The sequence below is a fragment of the Zonotrichia albicollis genome, chromosome 3 (genome assembly GCF_047830755.1).
Source record: "Zonotrichia albicollis isolate bZonAlb1 chromosome 3, bZonAlb1.hap1, whole genome shotgun sequence".
NCBI lineage: Eukaryota > Metazoa > Chordata > Aves > Passeriformes > Passerellidae > Zonotrichia > Zonotrichia albicollis.
In genome coordinates, this window is record NC_133821.1 from 82,475,366 (window position 1) to 82,497,556 (window position 22,191).

General features: G+C 37.3%; 1 protein-coding gene across 1 annotated transcript; it reads left to right on the plus strand.

Moving 5' to 3' along the window:
* Positions 1-5,534: 5,534 nt before the first annotated feature.
* Positions 5,535-21,962, plus strand: WDCP (WD repeat and coiled coil containing). The gene is made up of 3 exons (XM_005485093.3): positions 5,535-7,810; positions 16,639-16,759; positions 19,966-21,962. The coding sequence occupies exons 1-3, from the start codon at positions 5,891-5,893 to the stop codon at positions 20,130-20,132; spliced, it is 2,208 nt and encodes a 735-aa protein (XP_005485150.1). The 5' UTR covers positions 5,535-5,890; the 3' UTR covers positions 20,133-21,962.
* The last annotated feature ends 229 nt before the right edge of the window (positions 21,963-22,191 follow it).

Sequence of the window (22,191 nt, forward strand, 5' to 3'; positions counted from 1 at the left end):
GTTAGAATTGCATATTTGCCTTTCTGTTACAGAGGAAAGGGAGTTCCAAGAGCCACAAAGATCAAGAAAGTTGTTGAAAACATACCTGCAAGAATGATGGACAACTCCAGTTCAAATGATGGAGCATCTCTGGTGCCTTCCCTGAGACCCAGAGGGATCTCAGAGAACCCAAGGTCCAGTGTCAGAGAGGTCACTGCAGTCAGTCATACACGTCTGACATTTGGAGAGTTGCCATCTAGCAGCATATCCCTGAGGGTAGAAATGAGCTCACAGAATTTATAAACTTCAACAAAAAGGCAAAACTTTTGTCTTGCTGTAGCAGTATCTTTTCCATCATATGTGTCCCCATGCTAGGTGCCTCTATTTACAGACGACAGATGAAGCCGGCCTGGTACCCTTGGCCCAGGCAGTTGCTCCAGAAAGGTAACACCAAGGGTCTGCACATATGAAAAAAACAGTCTTAGAAAGAAGTGGTGACTTTCCTGCCTGAAGTCTCCTCCTGCCTCCTGAATGTAGCCCACATAGAAAAGATGAGGGGCTTGCCTTAACACAATAATTTGCATTTGTGGTTTTTTATTAATTAACCAAACTTCTCAGCAATTTCTTAAATAAATGTATGTAAAAAATACAGTATTTCATTAGGTGTTTCCCACTTTACATGACATACATACAAAAAATTTGTAGTTGGTGAGTAAAATGCTATTCTGAGAGCAGGGAGAGCACACAGACATATCCCTGTCAGAAGAGCCCACAGATATATCCCTGTTCAGATTTACAAGGCGTGGATCAGTGGATCTGCTCTGACAGATTATGTATTTTGTTTCTTTATTAACTGTGCATAATTTTTACATTCTGTTCAAGTTAGCTTATGACAGATAAGTACTTTTTAAAATCAGATCTTGAGGCAAAGAAATGTCAGTGTGAAGGAATAGAGACATTTAATATGCATTTATTACGTAAATAAATACTCAAGCTTCTCAAAAGTGTTGAAGTAAATGACACACCTACTTAAATTGGTGAATTCATGGTGAGTACCTTTAAACAGACTTACTTTTGAAGTAAAAATACCACCAAGTATTAGACATTTCATGAAGCTGAGCTAAATTAATATTAGAAAAAATATCACTCTTACATTTTTATTACATATTGAGCTGAATCTCTCTTCCTCTGAAGTCACCAGGAATATTAACATCTATTTAATTAACTTGAAGCAAGATTTAGCCTGGAAGAGTTATTTTACCATGACTAAAGGAGAAAATGAAGTCTGAAATTCAGCTTTTCCAGCAAGGCACTGAACTCGGATCCACAGAAATATTTAGACATCTAAATATTCAATCTCCCACTGAGATAGACAAGAGATAGGTAAATATATTTAAGAACCTGGAATTCATTAGCTCTGATCCATTTGGACACAAGAAGTATTTACACTCTCTCTGAATAGCAAGTAGAGCAATGTGTAAAAATATCAATATAAATCAGTATTATAAGAAAAGGCAGCTTATGGGGTCAAAGGGTAGATATAGGTCTAATTGTGTTAGGAACTCACGTTTTAAAAAAGGAACTCGCTGAGGCAGTTACGTTTAAATATGGACAAACACTGAACAAACTAGACTAGTGAAGAGTTTTTTGCTTTTATTTCTAGCACATCAGTCTCAAGACATACAATGGAGACATGATGTTAACAGTTCGCTGATCTACACAGAATGCTTTTCGAAGGTGGGGTGATACAGAATGATATAAAACTATCTCAGTTTAGATTTCAGGTAATCATACATAGAACAACACATATTGACAAGCATTTTATCTAATCTTATAAAACACAGGTAATGGTAGTTAAAACAAAGACTGGTTCATAAGAGACAAAGAATAGAGTTCTATTCATGCTAACTTTCTAAAGATATACATTAAATAACTTTGTTGCTATCTTAAAGCTAATTTTACAGAAGCTTATTGTTATTTGTTATGTATACTCTACTGCTTGAGAAACTTTTGTTTGCTTAAGAAACTTTTCTGCTGTATTTGCAATGCTAACAAAACTTCAGTCTAAAGCTTGTACTTTTTAAAACTATTTCTTAAAAACTCTCTAACTTTAGAGATTCTAACAGCAGCTCACCCTCTGCAATGATGAAGGCTGGATTAATTTTCCAACACTCATTATGAACCATGGGAACTCATATCTACCAACTGGCAGCTATGTGCAATTCAGTGTTCAATTTATGTACTTCTAAAAACCATCTCCTGCAGAGCACCAAGGACTGGCTGGCTGGAATTACTCTGCAGGAGAGAGCCAGCCAAGGTGCCACCAGTGAAACACTTTGTTTAAGCCAAAGGTGACATTCTGATCTCAGTTACACCAGACCTAATCAGAGGCTCAGAGATGCTAATAGATCAGAATCTAGCTTACTGTAGGTGTAAAGACTGTGGTTGCTCACTGAAGTGTCTCAGATTTCTAACTGTGTTGTTACCAGGACAGTTTTCAATTACAGGCCTTTATTTTGAGTGTGTGCTATAGAGATCTGTGCGCACCAAGGTGATGGGATTTTTTTTTTTTTCCAGAAAAATATGCTAACTGAATGAAGGGAACTTGTTTTTTCCACTCTTTTTAATCCTGTTTTTTAAAAAAATTATGTTGTGCCAAACAAAAGTTCAATGTCTCTTTTATTCACTTTTTGCTTCTTTGATCCCCAGTACAACTTGTTCAAATCCATAATCATGGCATAATTTAGGATTTATTCCCCACTGTATATTTTACAAGTCTTCCATTATTTACAGTTTTTTAAAGATACAATCTGAAATATAACCTTATCTCAAATTCATTTTCTCATATATGGTGTTTATGGCGGTACAAAAGGATTCTGTTCTCACAGAAGTTCCTTCCCCACATTATTGCCTCTCACCAGAACCACAAGAGGAAATTCTCCTTGAGATTCTCAAATGTTATCCCAAATGGAGTCTGGAGTACCAACTCAGTTGCTACAGAATAGAGCTTGCAGTGTGTCTAAAGCCTGCAGATTTCAACAAACATTGAGCCTTAGAGAGTTTTGAAAAGGCCACAGCAAATTCATGCGTATTTGACTCCCCAGCTCACTACCATGCCAGTGGAACTTTGTGGATGTTGCCATCTTTGTATCTATGTATCTCAGATAATTAATTAGAAATAAGTACGTTTTAGATGAAGTATGTCTTCATATGTGTGTCATAAGTATGACTTCAGATGAAGTCCTATTTGCTAAAGCCCTCAGAGATAGATGAAAATCTCACTGTAGCTCTGCTGCAAATATTTTTCAAGACTTCAGTGTTTGTGAGATGACCTGAATTCCACAATTGAGATTGATTCTGACAAACTTACTGGCAAACCTCACATATTCAGCCTTGTATTATCCTCTGATAGTGTGACAGACACTGCTGAAGAGCAAGTGCTTTACGAGATGACGAAATTAAAAAAAAACCAAAACAACAGCAAATCAAGTCCAGTCTTCCACACAAGCAATCATTCCATGCTCTCAAGATGCCAGCATAGCTGACAGAATACACATTATCCCTAGCAAAACATCTGAGCATTTCAGTCACACTGAAGCAGAAGTTTCTGCATCCAAACCACATTTAAGGTGGCTAGAATCCAGCTGTGACACAGTTTTGTTAGGATATTAAAAGCACAGTGGTGCAGAATATAGATGAGATACTGTGCCAAAGAATAGCTTTATCGGTTTCAGCAAAATACACCCAGAAGACACCAAGCAGTGGAACACCATTATTGTAAAGTAAAATAAATATATATTATACAGACTCTGTCAATTTATGGAGCTGCTGGGATTGCATTTTAATGCAATCTATTCATTAGAACTACCATGAGTAAGAAACTTTCACTAATATAGAAAAAACCAATAATCCTGCTACAACTTGGAGGAAGTTATCAGAACTCCTGGTGGAACAGGTATGGCAGAGTGTATGAGATACTGTACCACAAAGGGTAAGGTAAAATCATTAAAAATCATGGTTTCACCACAGGCACAGACAGAGACCAAAGAATTTATGAGTCTTGCATAAAAAAGGATGTTCTAACCTGCATATTTAGCTTTTTAACTTTTACCTATTCCAGTCATCCTTGCTGGCTTGTTCTTGAAGAATATAAAGAAGTTTTTATTTTGAACGTAGTCTTCATTAAATAATTTAAAAAAAAAGTAGCTGTGAATGAGCATGTGATATAATTATACCAATTTGGGAGTTCTTTAGTGGTAATAACTATCCTCAGTAAATACACCTGGAAAAAGGGTATTAAAAATTCTTACAACAGAGGTCCAACTGCCTTCAACTTTTTCCTCAGGTGGTAATATACAAATATATGATGTATAAATGAGTTAAGGAGGCAGAAGGTGTATTGTTAAGTCTTACATCTTTAACCACAGTGATTATATTGATAGCTTGTAAACCTTTGCCCAGGTTTAATTTATTCCCTTTTTGCTAATTTACAAAGCAAGAGACACAAGTTAAATGGAAGCTGAAAGGAAATGCACGGGCAAAACAAGAATTACAGAAAGATGCTGAGGATGGGATTCACTTACCTGCTTATAAGCTTCTAATGCCATCTTAGGCAGCCCGGGGACTATCTGGGGATCATCTCTTTGTTGCCAGCTGCCACCCTAGATTGGCACTACTCTTCTCTAAGTCCTGTGTTGCACCTGCCAGCTCAGTGTGGCTGTCTGAGATATCCTGGGGTGCTGAAAATAGTAATGGTTGCTTATATTTAAGTTAATTAATCCCACCCTGACTATTTATGCTCAGCCATACACACCCTCTGTCCAAGATAGGCCCAGGGAGGGCTGTGCTGAGGAGGGAAGGATGGAGACACCCAAGCCAGTCCATCTGGCCCAGCTCTGGGCCTGAAACAACAGAGCCCACCCAAACTGCTGTATCCTCCCACAGCCCCACTGTGCTACAGCAATTTATTGGTTGGGTCTTTTGGTCTTTGACAACTCAAGGATCTTGCATGATGTTATGTTACATATTGTGGAAAATGCAGGGTTAGGAGAAACAGGAAATTTTTGGATTCCTCTCTGCATTCTGTCTGTATAATGAGGGAACAGCCCTCAGACACAGGTGGCTAGGAAGACCAAGAAAGAAATCAATATATATTTGTGGCTAGGAAGTATGTCCCAGTAAAATGAGCACTAATGACTCATCATCTCTCTTTGCTTCTAGACTATGTATTTGAGGCTTTTTAGTTTGGGTGTTTGCTTTTTTTTCATGTCACCTTCCTCTGTTCTCTTGTAACTACTAATAGAACAGAGCATGATTTCCCTTTTCTACTTTCCTTTCATAGCCATTTCAGATCTTGTCTCTTTGAAAGATGCTGCCCATCACAGATTGCAATCTGCCTTGTACAGTTCTCAGGTATGTTTAAATCTTCTTTCATCCTTCAAAGGCTGGCTGAAAGAAGTGTCAGGTCATTATTTCAGGCTGTAGCTTAATACTTAGGCTTACCAGTATATGATCTCTCTCTTTGGTAAAGACCTTCATTCACTGAAGGTCAAGGTATTAGTGTTATTTTTACATTTATTCCCAGCACCGAAGAGTTAAAAATAGCCTTCTACGAAAACGCACAGTAATTGGTTAAACCTTGTTAGCAATCACATGAAGATGATAACTCCTCCCAGGAAAAGACATAGCCAAAGCAGCTTTGACATGGATTTATACTTAGAAGAGCAGCTGCAGGCCTCCTGAGAAGGACTTCGCAATATAGACTCTTGGATTATTAGCAGAAAATTAGCAGCTTGATGCTGGAAAGGAAGGGAAGGAGACATGAGAAAAAAACTTTCTCATGGTGATCTGCAAGCAAATTCCATGGATTCTCTATTTTGGAACTATCCTTATTAGAAAGAAAGCCTAAAAGATGGATCTGGGAAAGGCAAAGCTGCTGAGAACCGGCCTCAATGCTTTATATCAAGCTATCCATCCTGTGCATGGAATTGCCTGGACAGATGGGAAGCAAGTGATACTGACTACTTTATACTATCAAAATGGAGAGCTGAAGTTTGGAGACTCAAGCATTCTTGGTCAATTTGAACATGTGCATGGGCTTTACTGGGGCCCATATTGCTCTACGGACACCCCAGCTCTGCTCGCTGTTCAGCACAAAAAGCACGTAAGCATTTGGCAGCTGGTCTACAGCAGTGCAGAGAAGAAAAAGCCCTTGATTTCTCAGACTTGTGAGGTTGGTGAGCCATTTCCACTGCTTTCTCAGGGCTGTGTCTGGCATCCTAAGAAGGAGGTCCTGGCTGTGCTTACAAAAAGAGATGCTTCAGTCTTGCACGCCGTTCGTACTGACAATACGCGGGTTAAGGCAGAGATCAAAAGCAGCGGACTTATCCACTGTGCTTGCTGGACTAAGGATGGTAATCGTTTAGTAGTTGCTATAGGCAGTACCCTGCACTCCTACATATGGGATAATGCTCAGAAAACTCTAAATATCTGCTCCTTTTGCCCAGTTTTTGATGTGGGAGGTTATATCTGCGCTATAGAAGCCACTCTGGATTTCCAAATTGCTGTAGCTACTGAGCTTCCTTTAGATAACATCTGTGGTATCAATGCAGGCATTGCATTTGATGTGCCCTCTGGTACAGAAGCTGGTTCTTTAATCTCACAGTCTGCTTTGGTGCTTGGTGACGAGGAATACTCCATGGACACACGAAGAAAGTCCATAGATTCAGATAGATCAGGTGTTGATTCAGTTGCTTCTTCTTCATCAGGTCCTGTGGATTTGACCCATATCCTTGCAAACCACCGTCGGTCTGATCCCAGTCCTCTCATTACTCTGAAACGCAAAGACTCTGCAGCAGCAAATGGTCAAGATTCTTCTCACTTGATCTTGGTGACTTTTGAGAGGAAGGTAACAACCACCAGAAAAGTCACCATCCCAGGTATTTTGGTTCCTGATATAATGGCTTTTGATCTTAGAGCTCAGATTGTGGCAGTAGCCTCTAACACTTCTAATATTGTTCTGGTGTATTCAGTAACCTCTTCCTCCATGCCTCACATTCAACAAATCCAGCTGGAAAAAAATGAAAGACCAAAGGGCCTATGCTTTTTAACAGATAAACTCTTATTGATTCTGATTGGTAAGCAGAGGTTCCCTGATCCTAATCTCATTCCATCTTCAAGTTCAGACAGGTATGTAATGCGTCTTATGGTCAAGGAATTGATGCTGGAAGAAAATTCTTCAGCATTGCCTGAGACTAAGCAGAATATGTTTTATAACTTTGAATCCTCTGTTAATATACCTGGGAAAAGAAAATTCTTTGAGAACCTTGCCACAGAAGACCAACCTCAAAGCAAGGAGTTGTTAATACCAAGAAGCACAGTTATTCAGTCTCCAAGTGGCAGGAGAAGACTCATTGAAGAAGTAAAGAGCCCTAGTTATGAGCAGAGCTCTTCATCAAGTGTGAGTGACCTGGATGAAAAAAGGCTCCCAGGTGACTCCTCGGTGGCCTTGGAAACATTGGATGCTGAACCTATGAATCGCTCAGTGTCTCTTCGTGGTTTTGGATCACCCAGCAGGATTTCCAGCAGACCAACATCCCCTAAAGTGCAGTTCAATGTGATCCAAGAAGCATCGAATTCTCCTAAAAACAACAATTTGCCAAGTGAAAGGGGAATGAGTCACATATCTAGAAATTTAGAGAGACTTTGTGGCAGTTTCAATGAATTACAGCTGAGCCTTTCTGAAATAACAGACTTGGCTAGGAATGGCAGGAGGATTTCTTTAGCCTACCCGTGCTCCCAGGAACCGCCTGTCGTGCATGTCACCTACCAGGTAACTTTTTGTCAGCTTAGAAATATTGTGATAGGAACCAAATTTTTAAATAATCTTGCATTTATTTAGCTTTAAATCAAGAGGATGCAGTTTATTCTTTTCAACCCATAAGAAATGTAACTTTGGTTTGGAATCAAGCTTAATTTAAAATGGAATTATAATTTGTCATTGGAATGACAATTCAGGATGATGTGTATAGTTTAGAGGATACTTAACATGAGAGATTTGTCTGTTTATTCTTTGATCATGCACAATTGTCTTGGACACTGGCTGATTTTGGCACCTGTCAGAGAGAACAGAGCCAGAGTTGTTAATCTACAAAAGGCTTATATTTTAGTTTAGTGCAGAGATAAGCCGATGAATGGGGGACTACAGTAGCTAACCAGAAATGTAATAAATTTAAACCTGAGCTCAAATACAAAGTCTGAAGATAGCCAGACTCACAGAAAGACTGAAACAAAGTATTGAATCTCAATTTATGGAAAATTAAAATGGATATGACATGAATTTGGCTTATTTCTGCTTTTATTTCTCAACACTATTCTTTGCAAAATAGGATGTACTCAATTTGTAAAACCCATAACCACTTAAAATTTTCAGAAAAGAAACAACCCTCAAGCAAACAAAAACCTTCTAATCCATCAATATGTAATTATGATTTCATTAGACAAATATAAGAATTTCAAACTACCATGTTCCTATTACCCTTGTTTTGGCAAATTTCCTCCTGGCTTCAGTAAGAATTTCAACTAAGGAATGTAGGTTGGGTAATTATTTCTATCTACTGTTTTTAATATTATTCACAGGAATACTAACATTATACTGATCAGATTTTTGAACATGTTGGTGGTAGTGATAAAACTGGTATCACTTTCAGGATGTAAATGCCAATTATAAATGCATCCTTATCTACTGCAGCATTATGTCAAAATAATGCACTGTATTGTGAGGATGCTGAAGCAAATTTTACTTCCTTTAACTTTAAAGGAATCTGTGTAGACATCTAAGTACCCCTCCTTAGAAAGTCATTAAGGGAATGGTGACTCAATTCAATCATGGTCACTACTTTCTAGCAAGTGTTTACTTGACATTTAAACAGATTCTGATGTGTTGGGTTTTCTGGATAAAAGCAATGCTTTCGATCTGAATTAGTCAATAATTTAACTTGAACACATTATACAAATTCTGGTGGAAAAGTAGCATGTCTATTTTAAATAATTTAGGATTTTATTGGCCAAGAAGCAAGCCCTTCTGTTCTCCAGTATGTTCAAATTAATTTTGATTTCTTAACATGAATCAACTTATTTATTTAGCAAGCAGCCCTGTTTCTAGGAGTCAATTGGATTAACCTTTCCCAAGAGAAGTTTTATTTGTGACACATAACATTAATCTAAGATCTGAAGTTGCTGTGCATGTGCTTGCACTAGAAGTAAGAATTAGTTAACCTGCTATTTTTCTTTGGAAAGACCAACAAAAAATTAAGTGCTTCTAAAATACTGCTAGAAAAACTATGTTTAGAAAGGAATACTTATTTATCTGAATAGGTTAGTTTCACATTAAGCCAGCAGCAAGCACTGCTAGCACCACATTACAATGACTCAAAAAAGTGCCACTAATGCCTTCCCACACACAGCTTTCCTGGGGAAGTCTCCACTTATGCCTTGTATAGTTCAGCCCCTCTTCTGATATCTAACAGGATCACAGCATGATGCGAAAAAATAATGAAAAATAGACTTGGCAGAAAGGTCTACAGACAGACAGGGAAATATTTGCTTCATAGGCAGCTAATAATTTTCAAAGAAATAGTTGTTTTGATTAGTTTATATTCAGACATCTGAACCTTGTTCCTCCTTCAGGAGTTGTTTAGTGCACTGTGAGCTCAGAGACCAGCTGGGCTGTGAGCTCCAGCCAGACTCTGTGTTCAGAGAGCAGAAAGTCAGGAAATAACTTTTTTGCCTTATGACATAAATATCAGCCAGTGGAAAACTTTCTAAACTTTAGGAACACTGCAGTCCAGTCAATAATATGCCCATTATCTTCCAGCTCTTTGTGCCAAGTGCATGTCTTCTTAAGTGTCTCTATAATCCCCAGTACAGCAGAGGCTCAGTCTTGATTGAGCAGTCTATTGCACTAAACAATATAATTATCAGAACTGCATAACCATATTTATACATTTAGAAAATAAAATGAAAGTTTAAAACATAATGGCTAAAAATGTAGCAATAATTAATGATCAATTATGAGCACTGTTGTGCAGAAGCGTTATTGACATATTTATGTGTACTTCCTGTTCTGCTTAGGAAACTAAAAATACAGAAACATTTATTACTTAATAATTCATAATGTTTGCTCATTTAACAGTCTTCAAACCCTTTGTTTATCGTGTTAGTGCAAGTCTGCCTGTAACTCCTCTGAAGTCACATCTATGCAGTGCTACCAGAATTTGTATTCTTTGTAGCCCATAGCCATAGAAGAAAACCATGATCATTCACACTTTGGAAATGTCATTGCACTATCACTTTTGTAATAGCATTCAGCCACCAGAGGTAACTTGATCATTCAACCCTGAAAAGCAAATATTATTGCTCTTTCATCACAGGCAGGTTTGTGATTCAGGGGAATGTGGGAGGGCAGACAAACAAATGCAATAAGAAGACATTATTTAAAAGGAAAAAAATAAAAGAGGATCTGTCACAGATTTTTTTCTGTTTTGCTTTGCAAAAAGATACTTATACCATCCCTTTCCCCCAGAAAAGAAACAGCTGCAGAATATTTAAACTAGTCTCATTCAGAAGCTAATTGCAGTGGAAATAAAGCCAATCTGGATCTCAAATTAAAGGCATTTAGGCAAACCTCTCCAGGAGGAATAACATTCATCTTAATCTGAAGAACATCTTTAAACTCCTACATTTTGTTCACAAGCAGTATGATGTCAAAAGTTTATATCACTGATAGCATATATTGCACAATTAAATAGGAAATAATATATTTTCAGCAATTAGTCACAATTACTTTCTTAGCACAGACCAATAATTGTACATAAGTCAATCTGTACTTTTGTAGTATCTTCATACAATTTGCTATGGGAAGTTTTATTGCCAGCTACAAAGGTCAGCTACAAAATAAACGTGGTGTTGTATTTTTTTACACATATCTGGGAGATGAACAGAAAGGATACAAACATATGGCAGTAAAACTCTGATGGAAATACATGATGTAAAGAAGGGGAATATAAGGGGGGCACAAAAAAATGAGCAAAGACCAGGCTGAAATGATGAGCTGTAATAAGACCATGAACCCTTCTGAAATCCAAAGGGCAATTTTGACTCTGGTTGAGCAATAGAAAGTAAGTCATGAAAATGATGGAAGAGGAAGCTGATATGACTGCTCCCTGGAGTAAGAAACTAGTCAGCTATCCTGAAATTTAGAAACAAGAGATTTAGGATGACTGTAAAAGAAAGACCTGCAGTAGTCAAGAGAAAGTGTGATTAATGCATGGATAACATTTTGAGCAAAGGTTGAGGAATTTGTGTGATTAATGCATGGATAACATTTTGAGCAAAGGTTGGGGAATTTGTTATGAACAAATTCTGTCAACAGTGTTCTGAAACTGATCAATAGCAGACAAGCAGGGTCTGTAGAGGAGACACAATTCCTTTTGTTAGAGCATATGATTTGTTTGTTGCATGCACAGGTACAAAAGGAAAGGAACACGCAATGTCAAAAATAGAGCCAAGTTATCATACTGCACAAAGAAAGTAGAGATCACACATAAAGATCATGGAAGCATAAAAGGTGTATCTTAGATGACAATACACCTGAAACAGTACCTGCAGAGAGCCAAGAGGAGAGAAATCTCCCAGCACTGTGTCACCAGGAATGCTGATGTGCCCTATAAATGCAAACTGCACTGGGATTTAAGCACCTCTGAGCACCTCAGGTCTCCTCCAGCATAAACATTTTACAGGCTTATGCTTCTCTGCCAGGTTAATTAAGGTTGCAATTGGAATGTCCCACATAAGGGTAAGGAAAGGAAAGTTATCAATATCTCCACCACAATAAAAACAGAATGTACCAAAAAGCAGGCAGGAATCACAGCAACAGTAGAAATAATGACAGGGAGGGGAGCAGTGCAAGCTGTCAAACCTAATGAACACCACCTGCAGCAATGCTGCACGAGGCACAGTGAGAATGTAAATCATAATTCTCCTTCCTCTTCAATTCTCTCTTCCTTAGCTGTTTAAGTGTCTTTTCATTGTCTTCTGGGACAGAACTCCCACATCTAGCTAATCCACTAGCTTTTTCTCACCCTGCAAGGTAAAAGGTAAAAGCAAGCTGACTAATGGGTACTAAGGTATCAAACCTGAAATCACCAGTGGAGCACAACACAGTTGAAATCAAGGGTGTAAAAGAATGAAAACAGAATCCTAGACAGCTACAGCACTATTCACTGTACAATGCATGTGCTAACCTGATACCTTTCCCTTATAAAACAACAGATTATTAACACAAAGGAGATGAAGAATATTTAAAATACCTGTAATTCAGTACAGTACTTGAAATATGCCACAGGGGAAAGTATTTGTTCAACAGCAGAGAGTAGGGATTAATAGAAGAAAAATAAGATGGTTAAGGAATTAGCTGCAATGGAGATAGTAATAGTTATATCAATATAGAAAAAAATGGAAAAAAATTACTGGTGGATTTTCTCATGGTGGATTTTCAGTGTCATCTGAAAGTTTCATTAATGATTTGCTGAGTTATGCTTAAAAAATCTGTATATGACATAAAGTCAGTAATATTCTCAGTAAAGGATCAGGATTTCACACTTGTAAATTGAGGACTATTATGTAACATCTAGAATAAATTTTTAAAAAGGATTGAAATTAATGAAATGAACTAATATAAAGTGCATAGTAATATATTCCAATATATTAAGAGATGAAATTTCTGCTTCTGTACATGTTATTTGACTACCAGATGACTGTGGATTTAAAATACAATATGTTACAAAAAGAACAAAAGCAGTGTGTGGGCACATCAGTGAGGCATATCCTTCAGCAGGTGATGAGCACTGGGCACACAGCTGGCAGGTCTCATCTGAAAAACATTTTACATTCCTAGACACCCATGTGCAAGAAGAACACATTGAGACTTCAACTGATCACTAACCCAGTGTCAATAAAAACAATTCTGAGTGGTAGCACATTCTCATTTACCTCACTGGTTCATCAGTTGTTAAATTTAAGTTCATTAAGATGATCTCAGCATGCAGGAGAGTGTAGGCAGTGCATTAGGAAATACAAGACAAATGAAGAAAAGGTCAAGAGGCAGAACCAGCTCCAGCTGACTGCTCAGTGGGGTTCAAAAAAGCGAGAGAAGGCATGTTCACTTATTGTGCAGTATGAAAACTGCAAATACATGAGATATATAACATGTCATCCAGGAAACCTTTTGCCTTAGTAAATGATGCTTTTCTCCTACATATTTGCAATCTGAAATGTGAGTTTTGAAAGACAGCTTGGCACTGCTGTGACAGGCTGGCTGCTGCCCAGAACACCCTTAATAGGCTGTAAAATCTGATCTGGGCAGGCTGACATGGGTGAGAGAAAACAATTATTGAATTGATCATTTCTTTTTGCTGGGTTTTTGTTGAAGAAGAGTTGCACTTGACATACTACAGAAAGCTGGCTAAAGAAACTTAATCTGAAAATATACAACTAATGTATGTGGAAATATATTTGTTTCTTCAGTGATTAACATGTTCTTTGTCTACCAATAAACTTTGTTCAAGGATAAAGCAACTAACGCAAGGGATTTTAATCTTGGAATTTCAAGTCCTCTGATTCCTATTGAGATAAATAACAACATAGCAAAAACAGACATGGATTTTGGGAAGAGGTGTATTAAATCTAGATTTGACTAGAAAATTGTCTTTGGGTTATGGCATGAAAGTGGGAAATACCAAGGCAAGCTTTTAGTTGTACCTCTAGCTCTGTCACAAATTACTTCCATGACCTTGACTAAATCTCTTAAGCTCCCTGTGTAATGGTATGATCATCTATAAAAAGGGGATACTAAGAGTTACCTGCCTCACAAGAAGGTACAGGTTTAAATCAGTTAATCTGTGATATGACATCTGTGAACACATTCCTCCAAGAGAAGGCACATTATCACCACTTAAACTAAGCATTAAGCAAAAAGGGTAAATAAGTAGCAAATTATAACAGAGAAAGATTCTTGACCTGACAGAATTTGTAAAAAGTCAAAAATAAATGTATAAGATGATTATGTTTATCATTACAAACAGAAGCATGTAACAGAGAAAATAGCTCATATGAACACTGACAAGTGATGAAAGACAAACAACTGAGACTTGATCTTTCAGGTCTGTCCTTGAAAAACTGTTTAGGATAAAAAATAGATGTTGTGCAGTTTTGTGTACACAAAAATGTCTTCCGCTTCCAATGGCTGTTCCAATAATAATGTGCAATTCTATATAGGAACCAAAGTAGAACAAAATCATCTTGAGTATACATTTCCATTCAACTGATTTCAAGTCAAGACAGACAGAGCTAGATTATTTTCTGATAATTCTTGAATTGAAGCATATCTATGTGGAAAATGGACCCCTTGGACCAAGGCAATGAGCTTGTCTCACGTACAGTCCATTTTTTTCTATAATTCATGAACTGAAGTTCCAGTTTGAATAAACTCTGTTATTCCAACCTGAACTCAGGAAAATGAAATAGTTGTTAGATGTGCTAGTCCACAAACTGCAGCAATGACAAAGCTTTGCACAAATACCTGCACAGGCAAAGAGCACTTTTGCAAACTATGCAAAGCACAAACTCACTGCTGAACATTCAGCCCATTTAGTTTCAGGTGTGTTTAGGTTCAATAGAATACAGTACTACATAATTTGGAAATAACAAGTTTTTGGTAAATTTCCAAGTACTACATAACTTGGAAATACTTAAAAATTACCAAGAACTTTTCTTATATAATTGCAGCTGTAGCAAAAAGCTGCTATAGGTTTATGACTAAGACAATGATACTTCTTTGATGTATTCCTTAGGTATATCCTTTATTAATTATGCACCAACAAATTTCTGGTTGTTTTGAATGTGGAAAAAAGATGAGAAGACATTTGAAAGTAGGAAAGTTCACATATTTAATGGAAAGATATTTTTTATGGTTTTTATGAATAAAATCACTCACAATAAATAAAAAATTAGATAGATAGATAGATAGATAGATAGATAGATAGATAGATAGATAAATAACAGTCAGCCATAGACTATCTGCATGAGTAAATAATAGCAGAGTGGGAGAAAGGACATTTGCAAGTCAGCAGACATTCTGATTTACAGAATTCAATGCAGTTGCATGACAGCACAGACACTGTGTACAGAAAAGTGAGAGGGATTGATTTAGAAAGGTTGTTGCATAGCAAAAAAGTACACATTCACAGAGAGCAACTGTGAAAAGACAGCACAATTAGAAATGAAGACAAGCATTACAAGAGACATTTATTTAGTCAGAGGTTAGATTACTGTGCACACAAATTGAAGATGCAGTTGTGAATTCATTCAACTGTAAGTTATACATTAGCAAGAAAAATTCAAGGGTAGACACAGACAGAGTAGGACTAGAACAGGAGTTAGGATACATGAGATGCTGTCAATCCATTCTGAAATATTACCTTGGATCCCTTTTGAATGTATGAAACAGAGGAGTCTATGAAATTGGATAAATAGATGGTCCATTCATAACTAATATGTAAAATCTGGGGGTATTGCAAACATAAAGATGCCAAAGAAAAAGAAACAAGCAAAACATAACACATGGAACTACCCAGGGAGAAAGCATGGAAAGAACAAAATTCAGTTCACAAGACAAAGTATAGAAATATCATTTAGCAATATTTTTTAGAAGAAAATGTCCCATCCACATCTATTTCATAACAACATTTAGTCATTGGAAAATTTTCAGTGTTAAAAGGACTTTTAAATGGTAGCAGATAGGAAAATGTAAGTTCAAATATATATCCATTCCATGACCATAGTAACATAGCAATTTTTTTTCCTTGCACCTTGCCGTTACCAGAAAGATGAAACACAAAGATGTTGATTCTTAGGGCCACCTAAATTTCATGAAACAGAAACGAGCCACCTTTATTTTCAAGTGTGTTCTTTCAGTGAATATCAGAGCAAATTACAAGGCTGTAAATCCATACATTCTCTCGCTCTCAAAGCAAGTCACAGGATTCCCAAGCTACCTTGATGTTACAGCTTTTCAGAGACTGTTGCTAGGTCCAGTCTCTCTGCAATATTCCCTGTGCCAAAATAACCCTGAGGCTATTTTAGCAGGGTGGAATAGCTGCCCAATGGCTCTCAAACCCACCCACACATACAGCTGAAACTGAGCAGAGTACTCATTTACTCGGGCAGCATCTGGAACAACATTATTCCAGGTGTGATACATGCCCTTCCACTGAACTGGCTTCAGGCAGGGAGGCCCCACAGACACACAGATGCCCAGCCCAGGACAATACATGTACAGGGCTGAGGCAGCTTTGAGCTGCAGGAGCTCACAAAGCAAAAACCAAAGAGGCATTTTTATCCTCCTCACATGGGGCTATGAGATTGTGTTTAGAATGGTTCTGCATGATGATGTCATCTATAAACTGTAGGAAAGACAGACAAAGAAAAGGCAAAATGACTAAAGAGCTGAAAGGAGTAAGAGCGGAAGAATGGTTATAAGTACTTGGGCTCGATGTCTAAGCCATTAACTAGATCTTTTCTTTTACATACATGGATATGAAGAAAAGCTTTTCAAATGGATCAGTTACTGAAGAAACAAAAGATATTCTCCTCTGTGATGGCAAGATCCATTTGAGTTTAGTCCAGCAGCTGTTTGATCTGCCTGTTATTGAAATGAAACACGGTATGTTCTTTTTATTTCTGCTATCTGGTTTCACCTGAGATTTTTAGCATATAAAAGAAGCATTTGCAACAGAATAATTACCCCAGATTTAATAAACTGAGCCAACTAACTTCTTTTGGCAAGTGTGTGTTTTCCCTTGTCTGAAATACAGCAGACTCTTGAAATAATTTAAATGCTAAGTAACTGCAAAACTACCTATTAGCAGAGTAATATGTTAGGTGCCTCTGCAAAGGAAGGCTGAGAAAATACTCAGTACACTGTGTTACCTGGAAGGAGAATAGTAGAATTGCTTTCCTGAAACCTTTTGGCATTTTGCTTCACCCGTCCTTACTAGCATGTCTCAGCCCAGACAACAGAGTATAGGTTGGAGAAAAATTCACTCTCAGAATATTATCTATATCTATATCTATATCTATATCTATATCTATATCTATATCTATATCTATATCATATCTATATATATCTATAAAGTAGCATTTGGGATTATTTTAATGTAAGATAAAAAATGAAGCTCAATGTTCCTACTTGCCAATCTCCCATTTTTACCATCCACCACTGATTAACTCATAAGGACAGATGTAAAAGGGGCCCCAGACTCGCCTCTGAATGGCCTTGTCCCTGTCTGTTCCTTTGTGACACCCTCACAGCAACACACAAACTGCCATTTCTCTATAATGTTTCTGATGGCTTTTCTCATCACAGGCTACCATGATCCTCTTTCTGAGGTTGTTCCAGAAGACAAGGACATGGATGTTCCATATTTTTTCCAAGAATCTTCCTTGACTGTACAGTGCAGTGGAAGCACATATGAAAAAACTCTACCTGCTGTTGAGACCTGAGCTATTTTCCAGCAGGCCTCTGCAGCAACATGATGCAGAGCTGCAGGGCAAGGAGGAGCCCATTTTTGGCCCGTATTTCCAGCTCTTGATTTTGGAAAGAAACGCCATAATAAACAAGGGAACTAAGAAAATAAATTTCCAGCTCTATAGAGCAGTTAAATATTTAATTAGCAGAACACCTTTCCTCAATTTTATGTATTAGACTTCAGAGATATCAAAAAGATAATGTCTCAGAATCATCCTAATATGTCCCTCTTTCTGCTCAGATTTCCTGATATTGAGTCTGTATGCTTTCAGCAAAAACAAAAACTGAAACAATCTTTCTAAAACTCACCAAAATCGTGCAAAATTATAAAGTTTGGAGCAGAAGCAGTTGTGTAGCTCTTTATTCAGTTCGAGATGGTACTTGCTTATATTCCTAAAAGTTTCTTTTGACGCACAACATAAATATTAAATGTGAAGTTTAAAAATATCACTCCCATCCTTTAATACTATATAATTAAAGGGTATGTAATGAAGAGCATGCTTGTATTATAATGACAGCCTGGCATTTATTACAATGAGTAAACACTTAAGCATGAATAGATTGGAGGGAAAAGCTTCACAACTGTAAATCAAATTCATGTCCACAGCAATGCCGTTAAGATCATCAGAGTTAAAAGAGCAATGAGCTCAGCCTCATTGTTTGCCCTTTGAGCCCAGGACTGTAATACCATTACCTGTGCTAAACAGAGTCTGTTGTGTAGTGCCCTGGTAGCAGCACACAGGAGTCCCTCTTTTTGGCATATCATCATAATAATTGTTCAAAGTAACAGGGTACTACACTGCACACAATGGTTTTTCCATTGAAATATTCCATGGGATATGCTTCCAAGCAAGTGTTATCAATGACACTGAGAATTTCCAGCATTTCAATGGATGAAAATAATTTCAAGAGTCTGACACAAAAGTATGCTTCATCAATTTGATCAACAATGGAATATCCATTTGGACCATAGAACTTCCTCTTTCAGGGCCACTGCTCACAGAATCTGAAGTCTGCTCAGATTTAGAAAGTATTAAGAGCAGAAGATTAAAGATTCATGGTTTGGAAAGACAATCTTCTTATGATGTAACAGGTGACATGACAACATACAACCAGCCCGGAAAAGTGCTTTGTTAGTGGAGAGATTTACCTTCTCCAGGAGCATGCTTTGTTATGACTGACAAAAATAAGGATGGTTCATTTGGATTTTCTACAGTCCCTTTTTTCACATTCCATTTTAAAAAGTTTTATATCCCAAAATCTAAAATCCCAACACAGAACCTATCAGGGCTTTTTGCCCCTCAGATCCCAGCTAATGCCCTGCTCAATAATGACAGAATCACATACTCTAATAAGTGTGTCACATAAAGGCTTCCCCAATGGTTTTAAGTTGCCACAGATTTTTTTTTTTCCATACAGTGTCAAACTGGAAAAAAAAATAGAGAATTCACCTTTTTTTTTTCTATGAGAACTGCAATATCCAGAGAGAAAGAAAGGCAAATGAATCACTAAAGAAAATAAATACACCTTCATTTTTAAGCCAATTTGCTAAGAAAAGTAAAAAAAAAAAAAAAAGAGTGGAAGGAGGTTTATTTTCTTCTGTGCAATACAGAAAGAGAACCTAAAACATTTTCAAATATTTTGGTTTCTAAATCTTGTCCCTTTTTTCACAAAAAAAAGGATTAAAAATGTCATCCATATTTTGTTCGTTCTCTTTAGGAGAAGACTCTATAAATAATTAAAAGACAAGAAATTTTACTGTAGCAGCTTTTGTAAATAATCTTTTGTAAATTACCTTCAAAGTGTAACTTTCTTCTATTTGCTATATGAATTTGAAAACATATGGAACAATCTTGGTTTGATAGTAATGAGACGGAGACCCCTACTCCTTTCTAGAGCAAGTACAGCAAAATCATTTTTGCTGGCCACTTATCCAGTTTTTATAATCTCTTTGTCATTTGGGCAGAGCAGGTGAGTGAAAAGCAGAAGTAGATGTCATTAGAACAAAAGCCAGCTGAAAGGCTGGCTGAGTTTTCAGAAGATGAAGATACTTTTAGTTTATTAGAACTAGCAAAGATGCAGCTTGTGTTTGAACTAAATTTAAATAAGGGACAAAATGCCTCAAACCTTGCAAGACCTTTCATTTAGCCCCTCAGTGCATCTGCACAAAGGTGTGTTGAGCATGGATTGTCAGACCTTAATGTCATTAGTGTAATAAGGCTTTAGTGCACAAAAAGAAACCCTGCTCTGCCTGCGTGCTCACTGACTTTTCGAAACGTGCTTCTACATTTACGTAACCACAGCAGTGCACTCATTTTCTTCTTCTTGCTTAATTTTTGTAGGTTCTTCTTGGATTGTGCTCACTGCAGACAAGGACGGCTTTGTGCCATTAATATTCAAAGCCACACAAGAGATAATCATAAGGGATGGAACTGACAGTTCAGAAGTCTGTGGAGGTCGCTCCTACAAAAAAAGCATCCCAATGCGACCACCAAGCAGAGTGACATAATTTCTGAACAAAGAACCCCAATGACCTTCTTTTCTCCTACAACATTCTGTGCTCTCAGACACTGAGAGACTAGAAAGCTGTCTTCACTACTTTCTGTGTATTGTAACTGCAAAATCTGTGGCTTGGTTACACTACAGCTGCATCCTCGGGTTGGCTGGACCCTCACTATTCCTTTGGACCTACTACAGTGAAGTTCACCACAGCTGCTGTTATTAATGGCTGGAGCCAAGGGACTATTGTCTACTTTGAGGTCAGGATGTTCTTGGAGGAACAGCATTATGCTAAAATCACACAGTAACAACAAATCTAGCTGGTGCAGGTGTACAGTTTAACATAAAACCCGAAGAAAATACAACTAAAGAGCTTTTATATTCATTAAGGAAAACCAGGATAGGAAAAAAAAGAAGAAAACTGTCTCAGCCTCTTTTCTGTTCCAGCTGGATCCCATGGAAACCTGCAATATTTTCAGAAATGCCTAATTTTTATATGAAAAATGTTTAATTACTAAAAAGGCTGCATCACTGTCTCCTGTCAGTGTCTTATACAGCATGTAGACTTACACATGCACACAGAAGAGAAAGAAAAAATCTTGCAAGATAAATTGAGGATCAAAGATGTTGAATGTAAATTTCATTTGGCTAAATGCAGGTGTATACACAGAACATTTCATCTACACTCCTGCATGATCAGTCAGAAAAAGAAAAGCACTTCTACAGCAGATTATTCATGCCCTAACAGAGATTTCAAAAACTGATTGTGGTGAACTGTCCCTGTTAAATAAGTAAATAAGTGCCTGTTCCTTTCCACTGACTGCAAACACAAGCTGGGGGACTGGTTTGAACAGAAACATTTGCTTGTAGCCAGGTGAATCTCACCCTGAGAGACAAGAGACAATACAGATACAGGTGAGAGTCAGGCAGGCAGGTCCATGGGAATGAAACTGTCGTGATTATGGTGATAGAAATAGGCATAAGGGAAGAAATTAATGAGCTCCCTAACTTTTCCTCATTGAAATGCAAAGAGAAGGATAAAGGAGAGTGAGCAGCCATGTGTGCAAGGGCATTTTGTACTGGAACCATGGAAAGTCGTGCCTGCTTCACCCTGTACAGCCAAGGAAACAGACAAAAAAGGACATTTAAGCTACTGTTAGGAGTTATTTTTCATACTGTGCATTTTGGGTCTTGTTTATACTCCTGGGGAGCCTTTTTTCCTCCCTGGGAACTATGTCAAGAACATTCATAAGGCACAGATACTAAAATCCAGTTATAATACTTCACCCCATACAAAGGCTGGATCAAGACAGTAGAGCTATGCTCTGAAGGACCTTAAAGGGTTTGGAGGTTTGGCTTCAGTACCATTGCAGTGATGCAGCCAGGAATCTTATAAGGAACTATTTCAATTCTTTAAAGAAGTAAACAGTTTCATTTCATTGAATTAAATGTCTTCTTCATGCAAGTATCTTCCCAGGGACAAAGGAATCATCATTCTAAATCACCAATAACCACAGGTATGCAATACCACGGAATATATTTGTACTACCTTGTTTGTAAAGATATCTTTAGGCAGCCTCAAGAAGCATTCCTGATTGTAAAAAAAAAATACTAAACAACAAATAAATATGACTTTTTAAGTATTAAACACATCAGTTACTTTATAGTTATTGGGTTAATTGGATTTCCTGCTTCTTTGAATTAGAATTGTGTTCAAATGAGTATTTGTATTACTATTGCTTTAAGAATTTGATGTAAGTCATGCTTTCCTTCACTGAAATCAGCACAAATCACTGAAATCAAACAAGTAACACAAAGGTTCACAGACATAGCATGGTGAGGGAAGACATGATCAGATTTCTAAAGGACACAGCACATTTCAAGGCAGCAGATGTATCTAATCCTGCAAATACCCTTGAATAACATCCTTGTGTCTCATAAGTCTTGGGTATTTACAATGCTTATGTTATGGCCAAGCAAAACAAAACTTAATTATAACTAACTAGAGTGATGGGAGGATCTATTTTAGAGTACTACTTAGGGACAAATAAAGGAAAAAACTACAATGA

What these genes read in the sequence shown, in the direction of transcription:
- WDCP (XM_005485093.3), top strand. Translation starts at nt 5,891, where the DNA reads ATGGATCTGGGAAAGGCAAAGCTGCTGAGAACCGGCCTCAATGCTTTA. An exon ending in TCGTGCATGTCACCTACCAG is followed by an intron (nt 7,811 to 16,638) that starts GTAACTTTTTGT and finishes ATGGATATGAAG; the next exon opens with AAAAGCTTTTCAAATGGATC. An exon ending in TGTTATTGAAATGAAACACG is followed by an intron (nt 16,760 to 19,965) that starts GTATGTTCTTTT and finishes TAATTTTTGTAG; the next exon opens with GTTCTTCTTGGATTGTGCTC.